Consider the following 21,539-nt stretch of genomic DNA (forward strand, 5'->3'; position numbering starts at 1 on the left):
GAAGATTGTTTACTTTGCCAGAAGAATGATGCATGTTGAATGCTGATAGTTTGGTTGCAAATTCCACATATGCTGAATGGTAAATAGTGCCATCACATGGCTGTTCAGGCAAATGACAATAAAGACAGGGCTAAATGATAAAGACAGGGCTAAATGATCCTAGAACAGTGATGGGCAACCTTTTTGGCGTGGTGTGTCAAAAATCGGCAAAAAATCGAGCATAACTTGAGTTGTGTGTCACTTCGACAAAAACATAATTTTGCGCAATTTATAGTTTAAACTACAAAAATGTATAATTGCAATATATAATTGTATTTAATAAACCAAAAACAAATTATTTAACATACCTGCTTAGTAACTTCTTTGTTCATCAGTCGATTTCGTATGTTGCCCTTGATATTATTGAACTTGTTTGGGGTGCCGTGAACCAGGGCTGTGGAGTCGGCTGCTTCCAGCTCCACGTCCTCATCAACATGCCGCTCCGGCCCGCCCCTGCTATGAATATTCCTAGTGACACGAGGGCAAAGAATATGAATATTCATAGCGGGGGCGGGCCGGAGCGGCATGTTGATGAGGACGTGGAGCTGGAAGCAGCAGACTCCACAGCCCTGCCGTGAACTGAGATAAGTGAGGGGGAGGGCGAATTCTTTAACTAACCAGGAGTAGACTCTCTGTGCCGGCCTGACTGGAGAGAAGCGCGCACTGTTCCCGCGCTCCTCTCCTGCGGGTCCTTCCTCGCCGCGCTGATGACGTGTGTGCGCACGGCACGCACACCTTACCAGCAGCCCCTGCACTCAGAAAGGGGCAGCGGCGATACAGTAAGTGAGTGTGGGCGGGGGAGATCACACGTCCCGCCCCCCCCCGTTCCTCCAGCACAGATTCTTTCATCCTCGGCGGCCGTGCAGGAGCCGAGGATGAATCGCATGAAATCCTGTGCATGTCACCCCAAATGGCTACGCGTGTCAGCACTGACACGCGTGTCATAGGTTCGCCATCACTGTCCTAGAACAATCTTCCCCAATTTGACACCTTCCAGATATAGGATAGGATAGGGTAGGGTAGGGTAGGGTAGGGTAGGGTAGGGTAAGATAGGACAGGACAGGACAGGACAGAACAGAACAGAACAGAATAGAATAGAATAGAATAGAATAGCAGAGTTGGAAGGGACCTTGGAGGTCTTCTAGTCCAACCCCCTGCCTGGGCAGGAAACCCTACACCACTTCAGACAAATGGTTAACCAACCATTTGGAGTTGCCTATATATGTTGGAGTTGCCTCCATATATTGGAGTTGCCTTTTAGCCAGCATGACTAGGAATTCTGGGAGTTTTTAGCTCCACCGCATACAGTCTCACTTCATATGGTACAGTTGCCCAGAAACTATATATTTACTGTAGATTGCAGTTACAGTTTAACTGTATCACTGTTAATGGCCGATGCCAGAAACAAATCATGCTATTTATACAGTCCACAAGCATGACTGTCCTGTTACATATTGCCTTTGAAAAGGGTACCTTTTAGGACTACCCAACAATCTCATAGTTCTCTCCATCCCTTTTCACAATTGCATTTATGCAGGATGGCAGTGATGATGACAAAATCATCATAGGTAGAATTTAGTATCCGCATGCTACATCTTTCAATTTAGTATCATCAGCATGCTATACCTTGATGCCATGGTATCAAAAACCACTAATTCAAGAAAGACTGAAAAAGAAACAGTTTCTCCATTAGTATAAGCCTGAAACTGGTGAAATAGGAATCGTTGATTCTCCAACCAGAAAAGATTTTTTCGTAAACAAGGGACTGATGACCCAAATAGGTTAGAATAGTCACAAGTAGGCATATAGTTATTGAGTTAAAATAGCAGAAGGAAGAGGCCCAGGATTTAAAACTCAATATTAACTTATACAAAAATCATGATTCCATTTTCCGGTGCTGTTAACTGGAGAATTTCTTTACATATATGAGTACCTAATTTTCCACACTAAATATATTACTACTGTATATATTAACTTCTTTTTTACAGTATATGTACTTTAAAATTCAGAGCAGGGAGAAATTTTTGACCGTCATATCTGGTGTCAAGCTCTGGTACCCAATCCTCAAACAAAAATATCCACGACATCCATTATGAGAGCAGCCAGCTCTGAAACTTGGCCATCAATCAGGAGAAATCCCACTTGAATTGCAACACTTCCTCCATGATTACCATCACTTTTTCAATCATTTTACCCAATTGTGGATGTTTGAATATCGATCTCTAATTACTACAGGCTTTTTCAAAGTACACATCCCTTGAGTCAAGCATCCCTGCTGGTAATTTCATGTGTACTTGCATGTAACATCCATGTAGCCACGTGGACAATAATATGGACATAATTTTCCATTGACTTTTTCTATATATTTTTCTGTATATATTTTTTGAATGTATACAGAATATTGTTTTTCTATATTCTAGACTGCCATTCTGGAACATCCCAGTGGTTCTCTATCCAATTCTAACCATGCCTGACCTTAATAAGCGTTCATCACAAGCCAAAGTCACTTTGGTGCTGCAAGGTGTTGTGGCACAGGCTTTTTTGGAAATCTAATCTGATTTTTTTTTCTGTAGATAAAGAGGCATCCTGCTTTTGCTCACAAAGGGATTTTTCAACAATTTCTGTCTATAAGTTACAGGCTGCATTGTGCAATGATACTAGAACATGCCCTCCAAACAACTTGGCCACATTCTTGGGTGTCAAAAACTCACATTGATCCAGTGTAACTACCGTATTTTTCAGAGTATAAGACGCACCTTTTGCCCTCAAAAAAGAGGCTGAAAATCTGGGTGCAACTTATACATTGAATACAGAATTTTTTGCCTCCTGAAACCCCGCCCCCTTCACCAAAATGGCCAAGCATAGCTTTTAGGAGGCTTTCAGAGTGCTCCTGGGATCTGGGGAAGGCAGAAATGAGCAAAGAATGGGCCGTTTTTTGCACAATTTTGCCTCCCCCCACCCAGACCCCAGGAGCACTCAATAAGCCTCCTAAAGGCTATCCATGTCCTTTTTTTGACAAAAATGGGCCCATTTTTGCAAGAAATGAGCCATTTTTTACTTGTTTTTGCCCCCCTCCAGGAGCACTCTACAAGCCTCCTAAAGGCTATTCATGCCCTTTTTTTTTGAAAAAAAAAATGGGCCTGTTTTGGGGAGGTTTACAGAGTGCAAAAACTTTTTTTTTAAATTTGCCTCTTCAAAACCTTGGTGCGTCTTATACTCCAAAAAATACTCTAAGTAAAAAAAGTTACCAGACAGTCCCATTATTCACTTTTCTTCACTAGCAGCAACCAGGATGGTCTGAACAGAACAGAGTTCATGCCAATAAACACACTTACACAAAAATAAATTACAACTAACTTATTAGAATTTGGGGATCAAATTCTGGAAATAAGTGGTTAGTAGTGTGAATCAGCTCTCTCCCAACTTGAAATGATTCAACAGTCTGCAAACAGGGACAATAAGCACAGAGAAATAATGGGTTATTTTTTTTTTTTTGCTGCAGATCTCATCAAAGTTTATTATTTCAAATTGGCTTCATGCTGTCTTATCAAATGTGAACCACATTATTGTCCACTTACACTCTTGTCTTATCACTTCAATTTCCTGAAGTCCTCTAAAGCAGACTGGAGAGGGCACTGGGAGTGATAGTGTCAATTTCTTCAGCAAATACCCTATTCCATGTAACAACTTGGGTATTGACAGAAACTTTGGTAGGATTAATCACAAACCTTCCTAGGCCATTGGGAATCCTTGTAGATCTAACAGCCTTTTCAGACAACCACCTTAGTAGATCCAGTAGTTTTACAGAGATGAGATATAGCCATTTACCCAAATGATGACCCATTTATGACAGTGTAGAGAGCATTGAGAGTTCACCAGAAATACAAATATGGCATAGTGTGGATTTAACATAACTTAATCAACACAGCACAAATATAATGTAGTATCTTCTTATATGCAGTGGTGTATTAACCATTAACCACACTAAGGACATGCTTAGGGCACCAGGCCCGAAGGGGGCAGGAGAAAGTTGAGGGGGAAAGAAACCAATGAAGATTTGTACACTATGTACAAAGGAGGGGCAGCAAGATTTTTCAGTGCTTAGGGCATCTCTGAGGCTTAATCCACCACTGCTTATGTATATGACAGGAATCTCAGTTGTTTCTTTTACTGTGGCTTTTGCCTTCTTCTGTCTCAAAGGCCCTCTAATCATTTCTTCTCCTCTTCTCTCCCAATAGGTGATAATTGTGAAGTGGATAGCCGGGCAGGACGTTGTGTTCCTGGCGTGTGTAGGAATGGAGGCACTTGTACCAACTCTGCAGATGGAGGCTTCCAATGTCAATGTCCACCCGGGGGCTTTGAAAAACCATTCTGTGAAGTATCTGTACGCTCTTTCCCTCCCAAATCTTTTGTCATGTTTCGAGGTTTGCGCCAGAGGTTCCACCTGAGCCTTTCTCTTTCGTAAGTTCTCCTAAGAAGCAGCTTTGCAAGAACTACCTTTTTCTGCAATTGATGGTGTTGAATTTTAGCTTGCTGAACTCCATTATATACTTGTCCTGGCTTTCAAGTTAGATTTTTCTCTCTCATATTGGAGAGGGGAACATTCCCAAAATATTAGTTCTATCTGAGTATCTCCAATGTGTCAGACTTTTTTAAAAAAAATTACTAGGAGAATGATTACAATTGTTGGCAACTTTCACTTTCCTTGAACAAATGCTCAAATATAAACCAAGCAGAAATTCAACAAGTGCGGGTTTCTTCAAAGTGTGGTACAGTGATTAGTTGGGTTCTATCTTGTCATGGGGATGTCATAGCTAAGATGCTGAACTTGTCGATCAGAAAGGTCAGCAGTTAAGTGGTTTGAATATCTAGTGCCATGTAATGGAGTGAGCTCCCGTTATTTCTCCCAGTTTCTGCCAACCTAGCAGTTCAAAAGCATGTAAAAATGCAAGTAGAAAAATAGGAACCACATTTGGTGGGAGGGTAACACCATTCCGTGTGCCTTTGGCATGCTGGCCAGATGACCACGGAGATGTCTTCAGACAGCACTGGCTCTTCAGCTTTGAAACGGAGATGAGCACCGCCCCCTAGAGTTGGGAATGACTAGCACATATATGCAAGGGGAACCTTTACCTATTTTGTCAGTTCGGGGGGTGGGGGTGGGGTGACAGATCTACTCTTTGTTGATGATTTGATAGTAATATAATTTTTTCTGCAGTCATAATACCGATTGGCAATTACACCAGCTGACTTGAGTATGCTATCAGGAAAAATTGTACAAAAAAATCACCTTTATTTTATTTTTATTTTATTTATCGTTCACCTATAATCCTAACTTTGTGGAAAAAAATTATCTAGTTTGCTTAATTATGTGTGAAAATGCTAACTCTTTATATTTCATCGCTAGATTTGCCACTGTAGAGCGTGGCGGTCTCTTAATTTACAATGGACGTCTGAATGAGAAGCATGACTTTCTGGCTGTAGAGATTGTTGATGGGCAGGTCCAGCTGAAGTACTCTACAGGTGAGTGTGGCAGATGGGTCCATGCTTTCCTCACTGATGTCCTCAAGAAGCTGCCATTGTTATAATGAAAGAAGGGTACTTACTATAAAACAGACTTTTTGATGTTGAGAATCTTATAGAAGCTGCACTTTTTTCAAAATTAGTAGCTACTGATGAATTATCTGAAACATCTTCTAATGCAACAAATGAAGACACTTGGGATCTTTGAAAGTCCCTTGCCAAATAGAATAGCCCAGCAATGGCTAACTTTTTTGTTGTTGGGTGCCAAAAATGTGCAATAGTGGGCATGTGTGTGCCGGAACCCATAATGCAAAGTGTGCCCCCACATGCGCAAGTGTGCACAACCCCCCCACGCTCCCCCCCCCATGCGTGCTGAACTGCTCACCTCCAAGCTGAGCTTGGTATTTCCTCCCAGGGGCCGGGAGAGGCTGTTTTTGCCCTCCCCAGGCGCCAAGAACCCCCCCCCCCGAAGCCCAAAAATCAGCTGGCCATTGTGCGCATATGCTGATGGCTTGCGTGCCAGCAGATATGACTCCGTGTGCCACCTGCGGCATGCATGCCATAGGTTTGCCATCACAGGACTAGCCCTTTATTACAAAGTGGTAGTCACATTTCCAACCACAGGAAAATTTAGATACCAGTAGCCAGGCAAACACAACCCGCACGCCGCCCAAAATATTGTATTTTGCACTAGACACTCTTTCAACATTCCTGGTTTTTTTTTTAAATAGTCATTTGCTGTAGACAATGAGCTTCGGTGGTTGGTGGAACCTTCAGGTATTTCATTTCAAAAAAAGCACTTCAGCCCGCAACTTCTAATGTCATCCATAATTCAACTTGCAGAAAACTTCTCTATGCACATTTGTAATTGGCAGGTCTTGCTCATCTTTGTATGAATGTTTGCTTTCATCAATCGCAAGAGTTGCAGAGAATTACCGTAGTCTGTAGGCTAATATACCAGATTCTGTGTTCGCACCCATTAAATTTGCATCGGATGATCTGTACAAAAAATGCCAGTTTGTACTTTAGTTAGGTCATCTTACTGATTCTGGGATGATAACCCAGAAAAATTTATAATGATATGTACATCAACATACAGATATATGCCTGAATGACATGACACTTGAGAGACCGCCTTCTGCCAATTACCTCCCTACGACCTATAAGATCCCATAGATTAGGCCTCCTCCGCATTCCATCGGCCAGCCAGTGTCGGCTGGCAACTACAAGGAGGAGGGCCTTCTCAGCAGTAGCCCCGACCCTTTGGAACGAGCTCCCCGTGGAGATTCGTACCCTCTCCACCGTCCAGGCCTTCCGCATAGCCTTGAAGAACTGGCTCGCCCGTCAGGCCTGGGGATAAGAATTGCTACCCCGCCCGAATGATGAATGAATGTTGCTTACTATTTTTATTATATGTTGTTGTCTTAATGTTGTATTCCCCTCTCCCTGGTTTTCTGTGAGCCGCCCTGAGTCCCCTCAGGGAAAAGGGCGGCCTACAAATGCTAATAAACCACTAATAAACCACTAAACCACTAAACCAGTGGGGGAAAGACATAGAAGGTGGCAAGATAGTATATCTATACGTGCAGCTCTGAATTCACTTGCTTATATGCCCACATATCATATACTGTGGGTCTACAGGTTACAAAGATTCAAGTGCTATCAGAACAAATGCTAATGCTGGAAGCCATGTTCTGTTTTAAGCTGCGTCTAAAACCTTTAATGTCATGTGACATAGTAATACTCCAAACCATGTCCTTTATTCACAAGATTCTGTCTGATTATGCAGAAAAAATATGACAGACTTTTCAACTTTAAAGATGAGGTCCAAAATGGAAACCACCTGAATATAGTTACTGTATTACAGGAAATGGCTTTCATTTTCAAGGTGTTAAAAACGTCAGTAAGGCAGACTGGCATTGCCGCTTCGCCTTTCCATTCTTATTACTGCAGCCTTCTTCCTTGCTTAGTTGCAGAAAATAAAAAAAAAACAGATTTGTTGTGTTTTCACCTTTTCAAATAAGAAAAAGAATCGGTTAAGAAGTGGAGAGCTACAGTTATCCTTATGAAAGTTCAGCTAGTGAAAAAATATACCTTGATTTTTATTTATCAGACATCAAACATAGTTAACTGCAAAAGAGAGGGAGCAGGAAGGAACAGCAAGAATTTACATTACCTCGATATCTCTAAAATCTCATTCAAAGGGTGCAGAGCAGGGGTGGGTTTCAACCGGTTCGCGGCGGTCCCTGCGAACCGGTTGGTCGGCGAACCCGGAAGTAAGTAACTTCCGGGAACGGCGAAGGGCCCGCTCGCCCGCCCGCGGTCCTTACCCGGTTTTGATGAGTTCTGCGCTTCCACGCATGTGCAGGATCCATACAGCGCCTGCGCGATCCTCCAGGAGCAGCTGGAGCGTCGCGCAGACACTAGTACGCATGCATGCACCGCGTGCACGAGGACGCCGCCGGCCCCGTTCCAACCAAACCGGTTGGAACGGGGTGAGAAACCCACCCCTGGTTCAGAGGCTTTGGAAACAGTACTGTAACTAGCACAAACAATCTGAAAGAGGGTAGCCCTTGGTTATTCCATACATAACCCATTTATGTGTACAAAAGTAGCTGAATAGAGCTGAAAAGTGAGACACCAGGTGCTTTTCCTCTGTTTTGCACTATCCAGGGGACAATTTGGTGGACAGGGATAATGTAGCCAACACTAATAAGGAAGGCATTTCTGTTACTTTCCTTAATGAATCCAGATGGAGTAATGCTCATAAATATTGATACCAAATGTAAAATCAATATGCTTTCTTTCACAGCATTCTAGGTTTTTTAATGCAGAAAATGTTAAAGGAGTATTGTGTATCCAAGCATCCTCTTTTTTTTCCCTTGTATATTTGTGTGTGTGTCTACAGAGCATCCCTATAAGGTTGGCTTACACTAGTATTGGTAGTATTGTCATCACGCTAGTATTGGTGATGACTTATGAACATTTATATAATACACATTTTGACAGATGACGTTCCTGCCAAACATTAATGTATGTACCATTAAAGAGCTGAGGTGGCGCAGTGGTTAGAGTGCAATACTGCAGGCTACTTCAGTTGCCTGCCTGCTGCCTGCAATTTGGTAGTTCAAATCTCACCGGCTCAAGGTTGACTCAGCCTTCCACCCTTTTGAGGTGGGTAAAATGAGGACCCAGATTGTTGGGGACAATAGGCTGACTCTGTAAACAGCTTAGAGAGGGCTGTAAAAGCACTATGAAGCAGTATATAAGTCTAAGTGCTATTACTATGTAGCACCCTTGGATTAATCAAAAAGCCAAATGAATTGAATTTATACAAGAACTTGTGGGTTTAGGGAATTCTTAAAAAAAAAAAAACAATCCCTCTTTAAAATTTCCTTGGGATCATCTTCAGGGTCAAGATTGCCCTACATAGGAAAGACTTTTTTAACAGCTTATCGGCTACAATTCTGAACTTGGTTGTTCCCCCATGAGTGGAGAATGAAGAACACACATGTCCCAAAGCATTTTTTTTCCTAGAGGCAATTGGTCTTTCTGTTTTTTCTGAACAAGCTTCATGGATCAGAAGTGAAACAAAACCAGAAAGTCCAGTTGCTTCTTGGGAAAAGCACCTTTGGGACAACCATGAACTGGATGACTGAGAATCTCCATAGACACAAATGTCACCCCAATCTACTTACTGTGGGTCTAATATCCCTCTGCCTTGCAGGGGAATCAAGCACTGTTGTTTCTCCATCTGTACCAGGAGGGGTTAGTGACGGTCAATGGCATACGATGCAACTTCATTATTACAACAAGGTAGGCACAAATATTTTCGTGTTGTGGTAGTTTTCTTCTTCACCCTGGTTGCATTTGGAGGACACATTGTCTTCCATGTGCTCAGTCTTCTTCTTTTTTTCCCCAGGACACCTCCCAAATTCTTTTGTCACATACAAAGTGACTAGCCTTCAACATTGCACTAAACTTTGTTTTGCTGGACAAACCATTGACACATAATGAGAAGACCTCATTTGAGGCCGGGTCCACAAAACACACAAAAGCAAAATGATGTAAACCTGGTTATGACTTAGCAGATGGGTGAACCTAAGCCAGGTCAATAAGGGCTGCTTTCTCAAGCGAAATCTGAGGTATATTCGGTGTAAAAACATTGATAAAGATAAGTCAGATTGGTTTGGGCCAATGCTAGCATGGGAAAAATGCTTGTATGCCCTTTTGGAACTATGATTTCCACAGGAGGCAGTGAGATGTAAACGAGATAAGTAAATAGAGTAAATAGTTGGTAAACATACAAATTACAAATGGCACAATGCTGTGAAGAAAACAGTAGCACTCCATCAAATTCTTCCCCACTGGCACTTTTTGCATTTCTTCCAGATCAATGATGGTGAATCTTTTGTGCTCGGTATTTCTAAAAATCAGAAAATACCCAACTTGACTCTGCTAGCTTGTCTCTCACACACATGCACACACATCCCCAAATAGAATTGTCTTTGTTTCCTCTGGGCTACCCCAAACAGTGGGACAACTCCAAGGCAGGGCATGAAGTAGAGGCTAGGGAGCCCTAGTCCCTCAACTTCAACCCTAGCCCCACTGCTGACACCCCAAAAGTCTGCCTTGCATCATTCCCCAAGGCATGTGAACCTTGGGGAATGGCGTAATTCCCCTTGCAGCCCAGCATTCCTCAGGATCTGTAATATGCCACTTACTTTCAGGCAATGTTCTCTTTCTGCCTAAGGCTGCTTCAGATCATACAAGGCCTTCCTTCTTGAAGCAGCTTTGGAGAACACTCTTTTTTGGCCTCTGCAGCTTCTGAAAACTGTATGAAAATACACCTTGATCTTGTGTGATTTTTGGAGGGTCTGGAAGCCTGTGAGAGCACAGTCTCTCACATAATTTCCACTGGGTTCAGAAGCCAACTGAGAGTATACCCCATTCTTGGATGGCTTCTGTAGCCCATGAAAACCATGTGAGAATGGGACATGCTTTCAATAACAGTTGGGTGTTGGTGAACACTGATGTGTCTTCCAAAACCTTGTGGTGTGTCACCTTTGAGATGTGAGTCATAGGCTCACCTTCAGTGTTCCAGGTTTTGCTGTCACTGGGCAATTGGACCCCAAAGCTAGGAGTGAGAGAAAGTGCATTGTAGTGATCTCATAGTATTAAATGATCTCACCTTGGGCTTGTCCTCATTTAGGTAAGATTTAGGTGCAACATTTTTAAGTGTGTTGGTATGGCATTCCAAAGATCAACAGAGTTTAAACATGTAAATGCATTTTTTAATTATATACTTACATTTATATAACTATCTGGGGAAAAAAATATAGATTTTCAAGCAGGGGCTGGGGAACAACAAAGAAGGTACATCCAATGTTAGAAAAATAGTACAATCCAAATTCACAGATAGATTAGGGTTGTTTTTTTTTAAAAAAAGTGGATTCTTTGCCAATGAAATGGAAATACTAATTAATAATTTTTAATGTGATCAAGATTTAATGATATCTTTTATTTATGATTTATTTTAAAATAAGCTGAATGAGTTCCTGAATGTTTTTATTGTTTCTGTTTTCTTTTTGTGTTTTCTGTTTTTTTTGCGTGTGTATTAAAGCAAGAAAGGGAGAATAAAGACTTTTCATTCCCATGAGAATGGCAACCATGTATAAAGCTTTCTCCTTTTTGGTGGAAACTTGGCACCACACTGACTATCTATTGAATGATTAAACAAACATGGCGACATCTCTTCCTATGGGGTATCAAGAAACACCGGTGTGTGCTTGTATGCTAGTCCTCTAAGTATAGGGTTATTAAAAATATATTTTTAAGTAGAAAGGTATAATCTATCTGAATTCTGAATTAGAATAGTGCTAGTGGAACGAACCTTAATCCAGATGAAATGTACCATTGGTATTAAGGCAATGCCTATTCAGCCTGGTTTTATCATTTCAGCCCAAAATAAACTCCCTGGGTTCAGTGCAAGGGCCTTCCACAGACAAAGTGGCCATTCTAACAGTGGACAAATGTGATACATCTCTGGCACTACAGTTTGGCAACGAGATTGGGAACTATTCCTGTGCAGCAGAGGGAGTACAGTCCAGTTCCAAAAAGTGAGTCTTCTCTATTTTCAGCTAAAGTAAAAAAAAAGTGCTGAGCCCATTTCCCTGTCCTGTGCTGTCCATTTTTCCTTTACATCTTTTTTTCACAGCTTCACTCTAGTTCAGGCTCAAATGAGCCGTGGAAAAGGGAAAAAGGAAGCTTCATAATATGTAACCTCTGCAGGGTGAGCCATGTTTTCGCCTTTACTCATATGATACTTGCTCTCTGCAAGCAGTTATTCAGCCCTGGCCTAACTAAGGAAGCTTGCAAAGCAACTGCAGTTGAGTTTTGGTGACCTTTTCTTGAATTGCTTTTGCATACCTGCCAAGGGGGGGGGGGAAATATGCAATTCTGTCAAGCACATAATCTTGAAACATCCTGCTTGGTGGGGCAATGGACTTGATTGTGCTTGAACACTTCAGCTGGTTGAGAAAAAGTTATTTTACAACAAAACGCTCTAATACTTTCACCCAACATTACCAATTTGCCAGTATTGATTAGTGGCTCTTCCTCTCTCAAAAGGCCAAGGCTAGGGGATATCCAGTGAAGTTTTTTTGACAGAAAACCCCAGTTCTTCACACACTGCTTAATTAACTTGTGGAATTTGTTGTCAGAAGACATTATAAGAGCCACTAATGTGGATGATTTGACAAGGGAAATCAGATAAAAGAAGAGGTATGTCAAGGGTTATCTACCCTGAGGCGTTATCACCGTGTCAGAATTAGCACGCCCCAAATGGAAGTTGGAACTTATTTATCAAATTATTATGCCACCCAATTGTTAACAATTGTTAGTGGCAGGAGAGGAATACATCGGCATCTCTGGCTTATAATATAAGCACTTCAGAAGCAGCTGGCTGGTTATGTATGCTCAATAAAGATGGACAGTAGCCTCTTCATATACCCCAGCTTTTGTGGATTCTGTCTTTCAATAAGCATTAACAAACAAAACAAAAACTGCTGATTGACCACATTTTTCAATTTTGGACTTAAATGCAACATTGCAAAAACAGATTTATGATGTCTTTGTAGCATTGGTGTGTGTGTGTGTGTGTGTGTGGAGCAACTGCTACAAATTCTACTCTGGGATCCTTTTTCCCTCCAGATCTCTGGACCTTACAGGGCCTTTGCTGCTTGGAGGGGTCCCCAATCTGCCTGAAAATTTTCCAGTGGAGCACAGAGAGTTTGTGGGCTGTATGCGAGACTTGTACATTGACAGTAAACACATTGACCTGGCTTCCTATATCGCAAACAATGGGACTTCCATAGGTAAGGTCAACTGTTTAATCATCTTTAATACATGACCTTTCCTCTTCTACATCTTCTCTTTTTTCCATTCCAGTATCACTAATACCTGGATTAAAAATTCTTGGAATAAAGAAACAACAACTGTGATTCCCCAAGTCATCATCTTAGACCAAAGCCATCTTAGCTGTCTTCTTTCACTAAGAATTCTGCCACGAGAAAAGTTGACCAAATGGCAAAAGACACTGTATCTTATCCAGACATCTAGTGTGAATTGTACCTTCTCCATCTCCATTATGAATGTCTTGGGAATCGCATACTTCTTATGCCAAATCAGGAGTGTATGACCAGCTCAATCCTTAGGTTTCTGCCTTAGAGGCCTCTGCTGCTTGTTTGCAGTTTATCTACACTAAGTATAACTAAGTATAGATCCTTCCAATTGGAAAGAAAGGTAATATTTCACACCAGGGATTTCTGATAAGAGGAATTATTTCTGCCTATCATCAAGCTGAAGATTCCAAAGCATATTTTCCTACTCGAAAAGTCAGGAATGAAGGCTAAAAGAGAAATTATTCCATGTTAACTATTTGGTCCTTTGTATCCACTTTGTGCTGTTCCTCTGTCATGTCTGCAGGCTGTCATGCCAAGCACTCCTTCTGTGATTCAAATCCTTGCAAGAATAGTGGCACCTGTATTGTGGGTTGGTCTTCCTTTATATGCGAATGCCCCATCGGCTTTGGAGGCAAGGACTGCAGACATGGTGAGTATAATACAGAGCATGCTGAATGGACGATTGAGCATAGGAGAAGATGGTTTGACATTGCAATTGGAATATAAACTAAAAGAAATAGAGCCCTAAGAAAGGAAGGAAATGGCCAGTTGACCAACAGCTTAGTTTTCAGAGAAAGATAGTTAATCGTGTTCTTGAAATTGGCCAAAAAGAAATGGCTTTGTTGAATATTTTCTGAAGTTCCAATGGATATTTCATGATCACAGTTAGTCTTCTATAAATTGCTAGATCCGTGATCGTGAACCTATGGCACCTGTGGCACGCGGAGCCATTTGTTAGGACATGTGAGGCATTGACCTGACAGCGTTGGCCTTCATTTTCGGCTGTTTTTCGTCCTCCGGAGGCTTCAGGGAAGCCTCCTGAAACCTTCGGAGGGCCTCCAGGGGTGAGGGAGGCTGTTTTCGCCCTCCCCAGGCTCCTAGAAAGCCTCTAGAGCCTGGGGAGGGCAAAAAATGGGTCCATTGTGCACCCAAAGTGGGGGGAGGGTGGGGTGTCATGCATGCATGCGCGCGGGGCTCATGCATGGAATTATGAGTGTGGGCATGCTTGCGCATGACCCCTCTGCACTCCCCTTACTTTTGGCATGTGATGGGAAAAAGGTTAGCCATCACTGTGCTAGATGTTTCATCAATAGAGTCTATCTACATACAAAACCTTATCTACTAAACCCCCAGTTCATTTTGTGAACGTTGGAATTCCTACTCTATCTGGACTCATTCTTTGAACAACTAATGCAGACCTTGGATAGAAAAGAGTTCTAGCTTCCCATCACCTCAGTCCATCAATGAAGGCTTACAATTGGTTGCTTGATATAACTTTAGAGGCTCATAAAGGATTTCATTTTGAAGCAGGAAGAAAGCACAATTCAACCTATTTATGTGCCCTTTCCTGTAGACCAAATAGGCACATGGTAGTTTACTTAAGTATTCATAAGCATGTACAAAATATAGGACAAAAAAAAATATCTCAGTCATTTGAAACTGTACGGTCTGAACTTTCTAAAAGCTTTTTTGTAGGTTTTCAAATATATTCCCTATGACTCTGCCTCTCTACAAGGAGTGGGCAGATCAGTTTATTTCTTACCTGTTACATACACCTATTTTTTTTTTATTTATTCGTATCTCGCCTCATGTCTATAATTCTAAACAATTATATAATTCCATCATTTTTACAGTAATTTGCCATTTGAAGAAATAGTACTTAAACACACATTTTTTTAAAAAAGTATTTTCTCCCAAAACACATAGTCTGAATGTATTTTCTCTCAAGCTTTCTGAACATATTTCATCTTAAAATATGCATTTTTATATGCAATTTGGTATATATTTTCAGCTAAGAACTACATCGCAAAATGCAAAGGTGTGAAATCTGAGGGGTTAACAGTGCTCCAATCTGTTTGCATGTTAATTAGAAATGTGCCAATCTGCTGGTTGTTTTAAAAATGCAAATTGAACAAAACCTTGCGCATCTGTATTTCATGCTCCTCAGTTCCTGCTGCAGGAGCCTGGGCATTTTAAGCGAGATTATACCATGTGTCTCTGAAGGGAAGGTAAAAGGATTCTAGCAGTAAAAGTAAGGACTTCCAAGCTTCCCCCAGCTTGAGCTTCTTTCTGCTTCACTGAATTCCAGCATCTTCTATCGTCTTTTTCTCTAGCTATGCATCATCCCCACCATTTCCATGGCAACAGCATTCTTTTCTGGGACTTCAGGAATGAAGTTAAGATTTCCACACCTTGGTATATGGGCCTAGCATTCCGGACACGCCAAGCAAATGGAGTGTTACTTCAGGCAAATGCTGGCCAGTACACCACCATACTCTGTCAGGTACCTACAATGTAGCTGCTCTGGATCTGTGCTGCTATAAATCCTTGCATCAGATGTTCCTTGCGAGGCAATCCTATCTGTTGTTTTTAAACTGAGCTCTTTTGATGAATCAGATTTGGAACAGGTGTAGCAGCAATCATTCTCTTTTGAAACAGAATACTGGGACCCAGATGTGTAATATCCTATTTAATGACACTGCTCTATTTAGTGTTAGAGTAGAAAGGCTTATTATTAACTAGAATTCACCATATGTCTGTAGAGCATTTGTGAAGAATTATGTGAAGTGCCCTAATTGTCATAGCCAGGAGTGGGCTGTTGGGGGTTCGCAGGGGTTTGGGAGAACCTCTAGCTAAGATTCTGTGCAATTTGGAGAACCCCCAAATCCCACTACTGGCTGGCCCTGCCCACCTCACCCTGCCCCTCCCAGGAGTCCCCACACGGCCCATTTTAAATGCAGGTAAGTGCAGGGCGCGCACGTAGGCTCAGTGAAAAACGGTCCTATTGAAAGTTCAGAAACTTCCGTTTCTGACCTCCAGAGGACCTCCAGAGCCCAGGGAGGGCAAAATGCCCCCTCCCCATGGTGCAGGAGGCCAACATGACCACACCCACCCAGCAACCAGGCAGAGAACCCCTGCTAAAGTTTGTGAAGTCCACTCCTGGTCATAACCTTACTCATAAAACAGAATTTGCCATATCTTTAGCTGGATTCCGGCCTGCTCTCCTTCATGGTGAATAGGGGACCTGGACGCACTGCCAAGATTCTTCTGGATCAAATGCAATTGAATGATGGAGTATGGCATGACCTCCAATTTCATCTACAAGATGCTCGAAGCGGCCATGAGGCACGTTACATTATCACCCTCAGTCTGGATTTCGGATTCTACCAGGTAAGCTTTGAGGCTGAAGGGGAAATTATCCACACTGGGAGAAAAACTATCTAGATTAGAGCTTGCATTCTTCCCTGTAGTTCTACATTCTCCCTCCTCCAACAGGGTTTTTGATAGATTCAGGCCCCTCAGTTTGACAATTAACTCTCTTTCTACCTATCTATTTGGCAGCAAAGCTGATGTCCCCTGTTTTAGTCCACATTTCTCTTGGTGACATTTGAGGAAATTTTGTTTCCATAGTTTCACAGTGTATGGATGATAGAGAATTAAAAGGTTAACTCGTAGATCCAAGTAAACAGTGGTGAGCACGTAACATGCCCATTCCTTGTATTTCTTTTCTAAAGGACACTGTAGTCATTGGCAAGGAACTTCAAGGCCTGAAGGTGAAACATCTCCATGTTGGGGGAATTCTAGAATCTGGTAAAGTGCATCATGGTTTCAAAGGCTGCATCCAGGTGAGTTCAAATGTCAAGATTCCCCCCCCCCTTTTTTTCTTTTTGTTCAGAGATGAGCAATATCCACTTGTATATAGAATCACAGAGTTGGAAGGGACCTTGGAGGTCTTCTAGTCCAACCCCCTGCTTAGGCAGGAAACCCTACACCACTTTAGAACAATGGTTATCCAACATCTTCTTAAAAACTTCCAGTGTTGCAGCATTCACAACTTCTGGATGGCAAATTGTTCCACTGATTAATTTGTTCACTTAAGGAAATTAAACCCCCTTCCGAAGCCAAAGGCAACAATTGCCATAGATTCTTTCTTCTTTTCTTTTTCTTCTTTTTCTTTTTTCTTTTTTTCTTTTTCTCTCTTTCCTTCCTTCCTTTCTTCCTATCTTTTAAAATAGTGACGAGTCTCTGCTTCACAATAATTAAGAGCTTTGAATAATCAGAAAACCGGTTCCACCACAAAACCGTGTTCGATTAAAGCGCGCTCGACGAAACCGCGTACCTGACGTCATCACAGCGCGATGAAAAAAGCACCTAAAATTAACCCCTAAACCTAAACCTAACCCCCCGAAACCTAACCCTAAACCTAACCCTTAACCTAACACTAAACCTAACGCTAACCCTTAACCTAACCCTAAACCTAACCCTAACACTTAACCTAACCCTAAACCTAACCCTAACCCTTAACCCTAACCCTAACCCTAACCCTAACCCTAACCCTAACCCTAACCCTAACCCTAAACCTAACCCTTGCCTTAACGTGAATCGGCTTGCTTTCAAAGCGCTTTTTAAAGCGCCCTTTTTTCTCCGCGGTCGCTGTTGTCGCGCTGCTGATGACGTCAGCGACACGCTTTAATCGGGCGCGCTTTAGTGGACCGCGGTTTTGTCGTGCCACGCAGAAAACCATGAGAACCTTTTGCAGAAGTTGCATCGTAGTTTCTCCACCCTGTTGCCCCCACTTGGAGATGTTGACTAAATCATCCATTGCAAGGGAGAGCTAAAAAGTCAGTAGAAAATGTTCTTGGTAGGCTATGTGAGTCTAAATAATCCAATGTTCTGAAATTATTTCCATTGAAATCCAAACCTTTTGGGGCAAACCTGAGCTTTATTTTCCTTTTTTCATTTGGGTTTCAGGGAATCCACCTAGGTGACACGGCCACGGGAAATGCACTGCCCAAGCCCAGCAGCACTGTGAACGTAGAAGCAGGATGTACTGTGCCCAACCCTTGCGCATCCAACCCTTGTCCGGCCAACAGTATATGTCAGGATGAGTGGCAAAGCTTCTCCTGTGTTTGCAAGCCAGGTAGGAGATGGATAAACATCCCAGACTACAAATCCTGTTTTGGTCTTTATTCCCCCTCCCCCACTGTTTTTTTCCCTGTTCTATTTTGTTCCATGTTGTGGTCTTTTTCAGTATATTTTGTATCATGTATTTTTGTACCCACCACATTGTCTTTCCTTTTATTGCTGTTCCCTAAGATTCTCCCTGCGACCTCAACGAAAGCCACCCATCTCTACCCAAAAGAGTAGACATAAAGAGCTTATTCCACAATGGGGTTTGCTTCTCAGTGTGAACATACAGTAGTTTCAGAAACTTGGCTTTGGGCAAAAATCTACCAGGAATTACAGAGAATCAAGTATGAGGAGTCGGGTTGGCAGCACGAGGGAAATATCTACTTAGTTTTGAATGTGTAATCATGATCCTCCTTTTGGTCATCTCCCAATAATTTCATTTCCCCAAGATTTTTACATGACACCTAGGCATTCTGAAATTAGAATGAATACCCAATTCAGTGATCAAATAAGCCAAAATATGCAAATTAAACAGGTTTAGATAACATACCTATTGTGCCTTTGGCTTTTTTAAAAAAAATATAAGTGTAATTTGAGGCTGGAACTTCAATCCTAGGTAGAGGCAGATATTTCTCTCTCTGGTCACAATGCAGTGGTGAAATTTAATTTTTTTTTTACTACCGGTTCTGTGGGCGTGGCTTGGTAGGTGTTGTAGGGGAAGGATACTGCAACATCTCCATTCCCTCCCCACTCCTGGGGCCATCCAGAGGTGATATTTGCCATTCTCTGAACTACTCAAAATTTCCACTACCGGTTCTCCAGAACCTAGCAATAGCAATAGCAGTTAGACTTATATACCGCTTCATAGGGTTTTCAGCCCTCTCTAAGCAGTTTACAGAGTCAGCATATTGCCCCCAACAACAATCCGGGTCCTCATTTTACCCACCTCGGAAGGATGGAAGGCTGAGTCAACCCTGAGCCGGTGAGATTTGAACAGCCGAACTGCAGAACTGCAGTCAGCTGAAGTAGCCTGCAGTGCTGCATTTAACCACTGCGCCACCTCGCCCCTGTCAAAACCTGCTGAATTTCACCCCTGGCACAATGTAAATATACTATATCTGCAGAACAAAACTCCTCATTGGTGACAGGAAAGGCATCTGGCTAACACTCTGCTAGCTCCATTCAGTTGCCCAGACCTCACCCCACAAGTGATTATGGGGTAATTAAAAGATGATGATGAATTTGAGAAAAGGGAAAGAGAATGGATATAGGCTTTACAATGCCCTGTTATGACCCAGTTTAATTTTTAAAAATCAGGCTTTGTTCATGGTGCCTCTGTAAAAACCTTTTGTGATGGAGATGTGAGGTATTAATGTTGTGATGTGACTCTCTGTATTGTATTCTAGGATATTATGGTGGGAGTTGTCTGGATGCCTGTCAGCTGAACCCCTGCAAGAACAAAGCAATGTGTAAGCGAAAGCTGGGTACTCCCCATGGTTATATCTGTGAGTGTGGAGAAAATCACTTTGGACAGTACTGTGAGCACAGGTGAGATCAAGGACAGTTTGTGGATTTTAGCCTCTTGTGGATCTAAGAAATGCTATTCTCATGTTGAGAATGAATTTTCTACTCCGGGGACTCTGTGTCACTAGTAGTTAGGGGCAGAATGATAGGGAAATTAGCCTCTGATCATAAAATTTTCTCTCTGGGTATCTTTTTGTTTCCCATCTAACACCTGACTTAGATAACATTTGACACGATAAATTTGCACGTTGAAAGCTTTGTTGTAGCTGTGTCCCCAAAATAGCAAAAACAGAAGAGTCTCAAGCTATTGATAGTCAGGGGTCTGTGTTCAGCTTAATAGATCCTGCGGTAGAGTAAAGATTGGATATTATGACATGATGTAAAAGTTGCATAAAAGTGAGATGGGCAGCTATATAAATCAAACAAATAAATAACTAAATAAATAAAGGAAGATGAAAGTAGTTGTCATGTAAAAAAGAAGACCTTAAACATCTATAAACCTTTGGCTAAAAAAAATGTTTCCTGCGTTTGATAGTATACCCCCCCTAAGCCAGTATTTTCAATATGCATAATTGGTAATAAAAGACATGATGACAGGCTTATAAGGAAGGCAACAGGCAAACTGGTCTTTGCATTTTATCATCCTTCATCACCTTCTTGCCTAGTTGTCACAAGCAAAATTAAGGGATTGTTTTGAGAATACTTGTCTTTCTTGGGTGATTGTTTCGTGTAATGGAAGGATGGGGAGAAAGTTGGGAATACTAATGAAAAATAATGAAAGCCAATGACATGTGTCTTTATTCATGCTGAATATACGCAGTTATCTGAAAAAGAAATTTTGTGTTCAGGGAGCCATCCCCTTGGAGTTGCCGTCCATGCCACTGAATGGACCATACCCCCAATTTCTGTTGACCCAGAGACAGAGCAAGGAGTACATGGTTGCTGTTATTTGCTGCTTTGTCAAATGTCTGCATTTTGTGTTGGGAACAAAAACAATGCTTTGAGCAAGACTGAAGCATTTCCCCTAAGAATGCTTGCTTAGTGCTATTATTTGTCCAGTGTTCTGTTGCTTCTGCACCATTCAAAAACAAAGTCAAGAGATTAAAAAAACCAAGAGTAGTTACATCCATTGATTGTGGGTTCCACAGTGATGCTATCAGTCCTGAGAAACATGCAACAAATAGGAATTAATTTCATTACGACATCACAAAGATAGAGATGAAACCAATTAATTCTGGATTGGGCAGATATTTTTGTTCTGTTAACATAAACTCTTAAAAATGCCTAAGGCAGGGGTTCTCAAACTGTAGTTTGCAACCCATAGAGGTTATGATTAAATGTGAATAGAAGTTGCAGATATTTTTGTGCTTGCACATGCAGTGCTGCATCCTTTTCAGAAGTCGCTCCCAATTTTCCTGTAAAATCATGATTTTTTTTTAATAGTTATCAGCCCAAAATAAATATGGAATGGGCATAGGAGCATCTCAAAAATCCATGTTGTAGGAATTATGAAAAACTAAGCAAGGTCACTCTTCAAATATGATTTGAATTTTAATGGCTTTTGTTAGTTTTTAATGAACAAATATTTCATAAAACTGTTACGCTCCATCCTTGGTTTATCTGATATATCAGTTTCAGTTATTAGAAAAGTATACAGGTAATCCTTGTTTAGCTGGGATTTGTTTAGCGACCTTTCACAGTTTTACAATGGTGATGAAAAATTAAACTATGTGACCAGTCCTCACATTTTTAACCTTCACAGGCCTGTAAAAAGCAAACAAAAGCTGAAGCGAGACCATAAACACAGTTGCAGTTTCACTTGGCAGTTTAACAACCAAGGTGCTGGAGCCAACTATAGTT

The 21,539-nt window shown here is 41.6% G+C and overlaps 1 protein-coding gene across 1 annotated transcript in view; it reads left to right on the top strand.

Annotated features, from left to right (window-relative positions):
• The window catches only part of CELSR3 (cadherin EGF LAG seven-pass G-type receptor 3), a 155,008-nt gene that overhangs the window by 46,840 nt on the left and 86,629 nt on the right, over nucleotides 1-21,539 (top strand). Inside the window, exons 3-13 of the mRNA XM_032239098.1 lie at nucleotides 4,278-4,500; nucleotides 5,447-5,562; nucleotides 9,290-9,378; nucleotides 11,524-11,681; nucleotides 12,775-12,938; nucleotides 13,549-13,674; nucleotides 15,359-15,528; nucleotides 16,230-16,415; nucleotides 16,760-16,870; nucleotides 17,997-18,165; nucleotides 19,562-19,703. Coding sequence (XP_032094989.1) covers nucleotides 4,278-4,500; nucleotides 5,447-5,562; nucleotides 9,290-9,378; nucleotides 11,524-11,681; nucleotides 12,775-12,938; nucleotides 13,549-13,674; nucleotides 15,359-15,528; nucleotides 16,230-16,415; nucleotides 16,760-16,870; nucleotides 17,997-18,165; nucleotides 19,562-19,703 — 1,654 coding nt within the window. The remainder of the gene's footprint in view (nucleotides 1-4,277; nucleotides 4,501-5,446; nucleotides 5,563-9,289; nucleotides 9,379-11,523; nucleotides 11,682-12,774; nucleotides 12,939-13,548; nucleotides 13,675-15,358; nucleotides 15,529-16,229; nucleotides 16,416-16,759; nucleotides 16,871-17,996; nucleotides 18,166-19,561; nucleotides 19,704-21,539) is intronic.

Source organism: Thamnophis elegans, chromosome 2 (assembly GCF_009769535.1).
Source record: "Thamnophis elegans isolate rThaEle1 chromosome 2, rThaEle1.pri, whole genome shotgun sequence".
In the NCBI taxonomy this organism is placed as follows: Eukaryota; Metazoa; Chordata; class Lepidosauria; order Squamata; family Colubridae; genus Thamnophis; species Thamnophis elegans.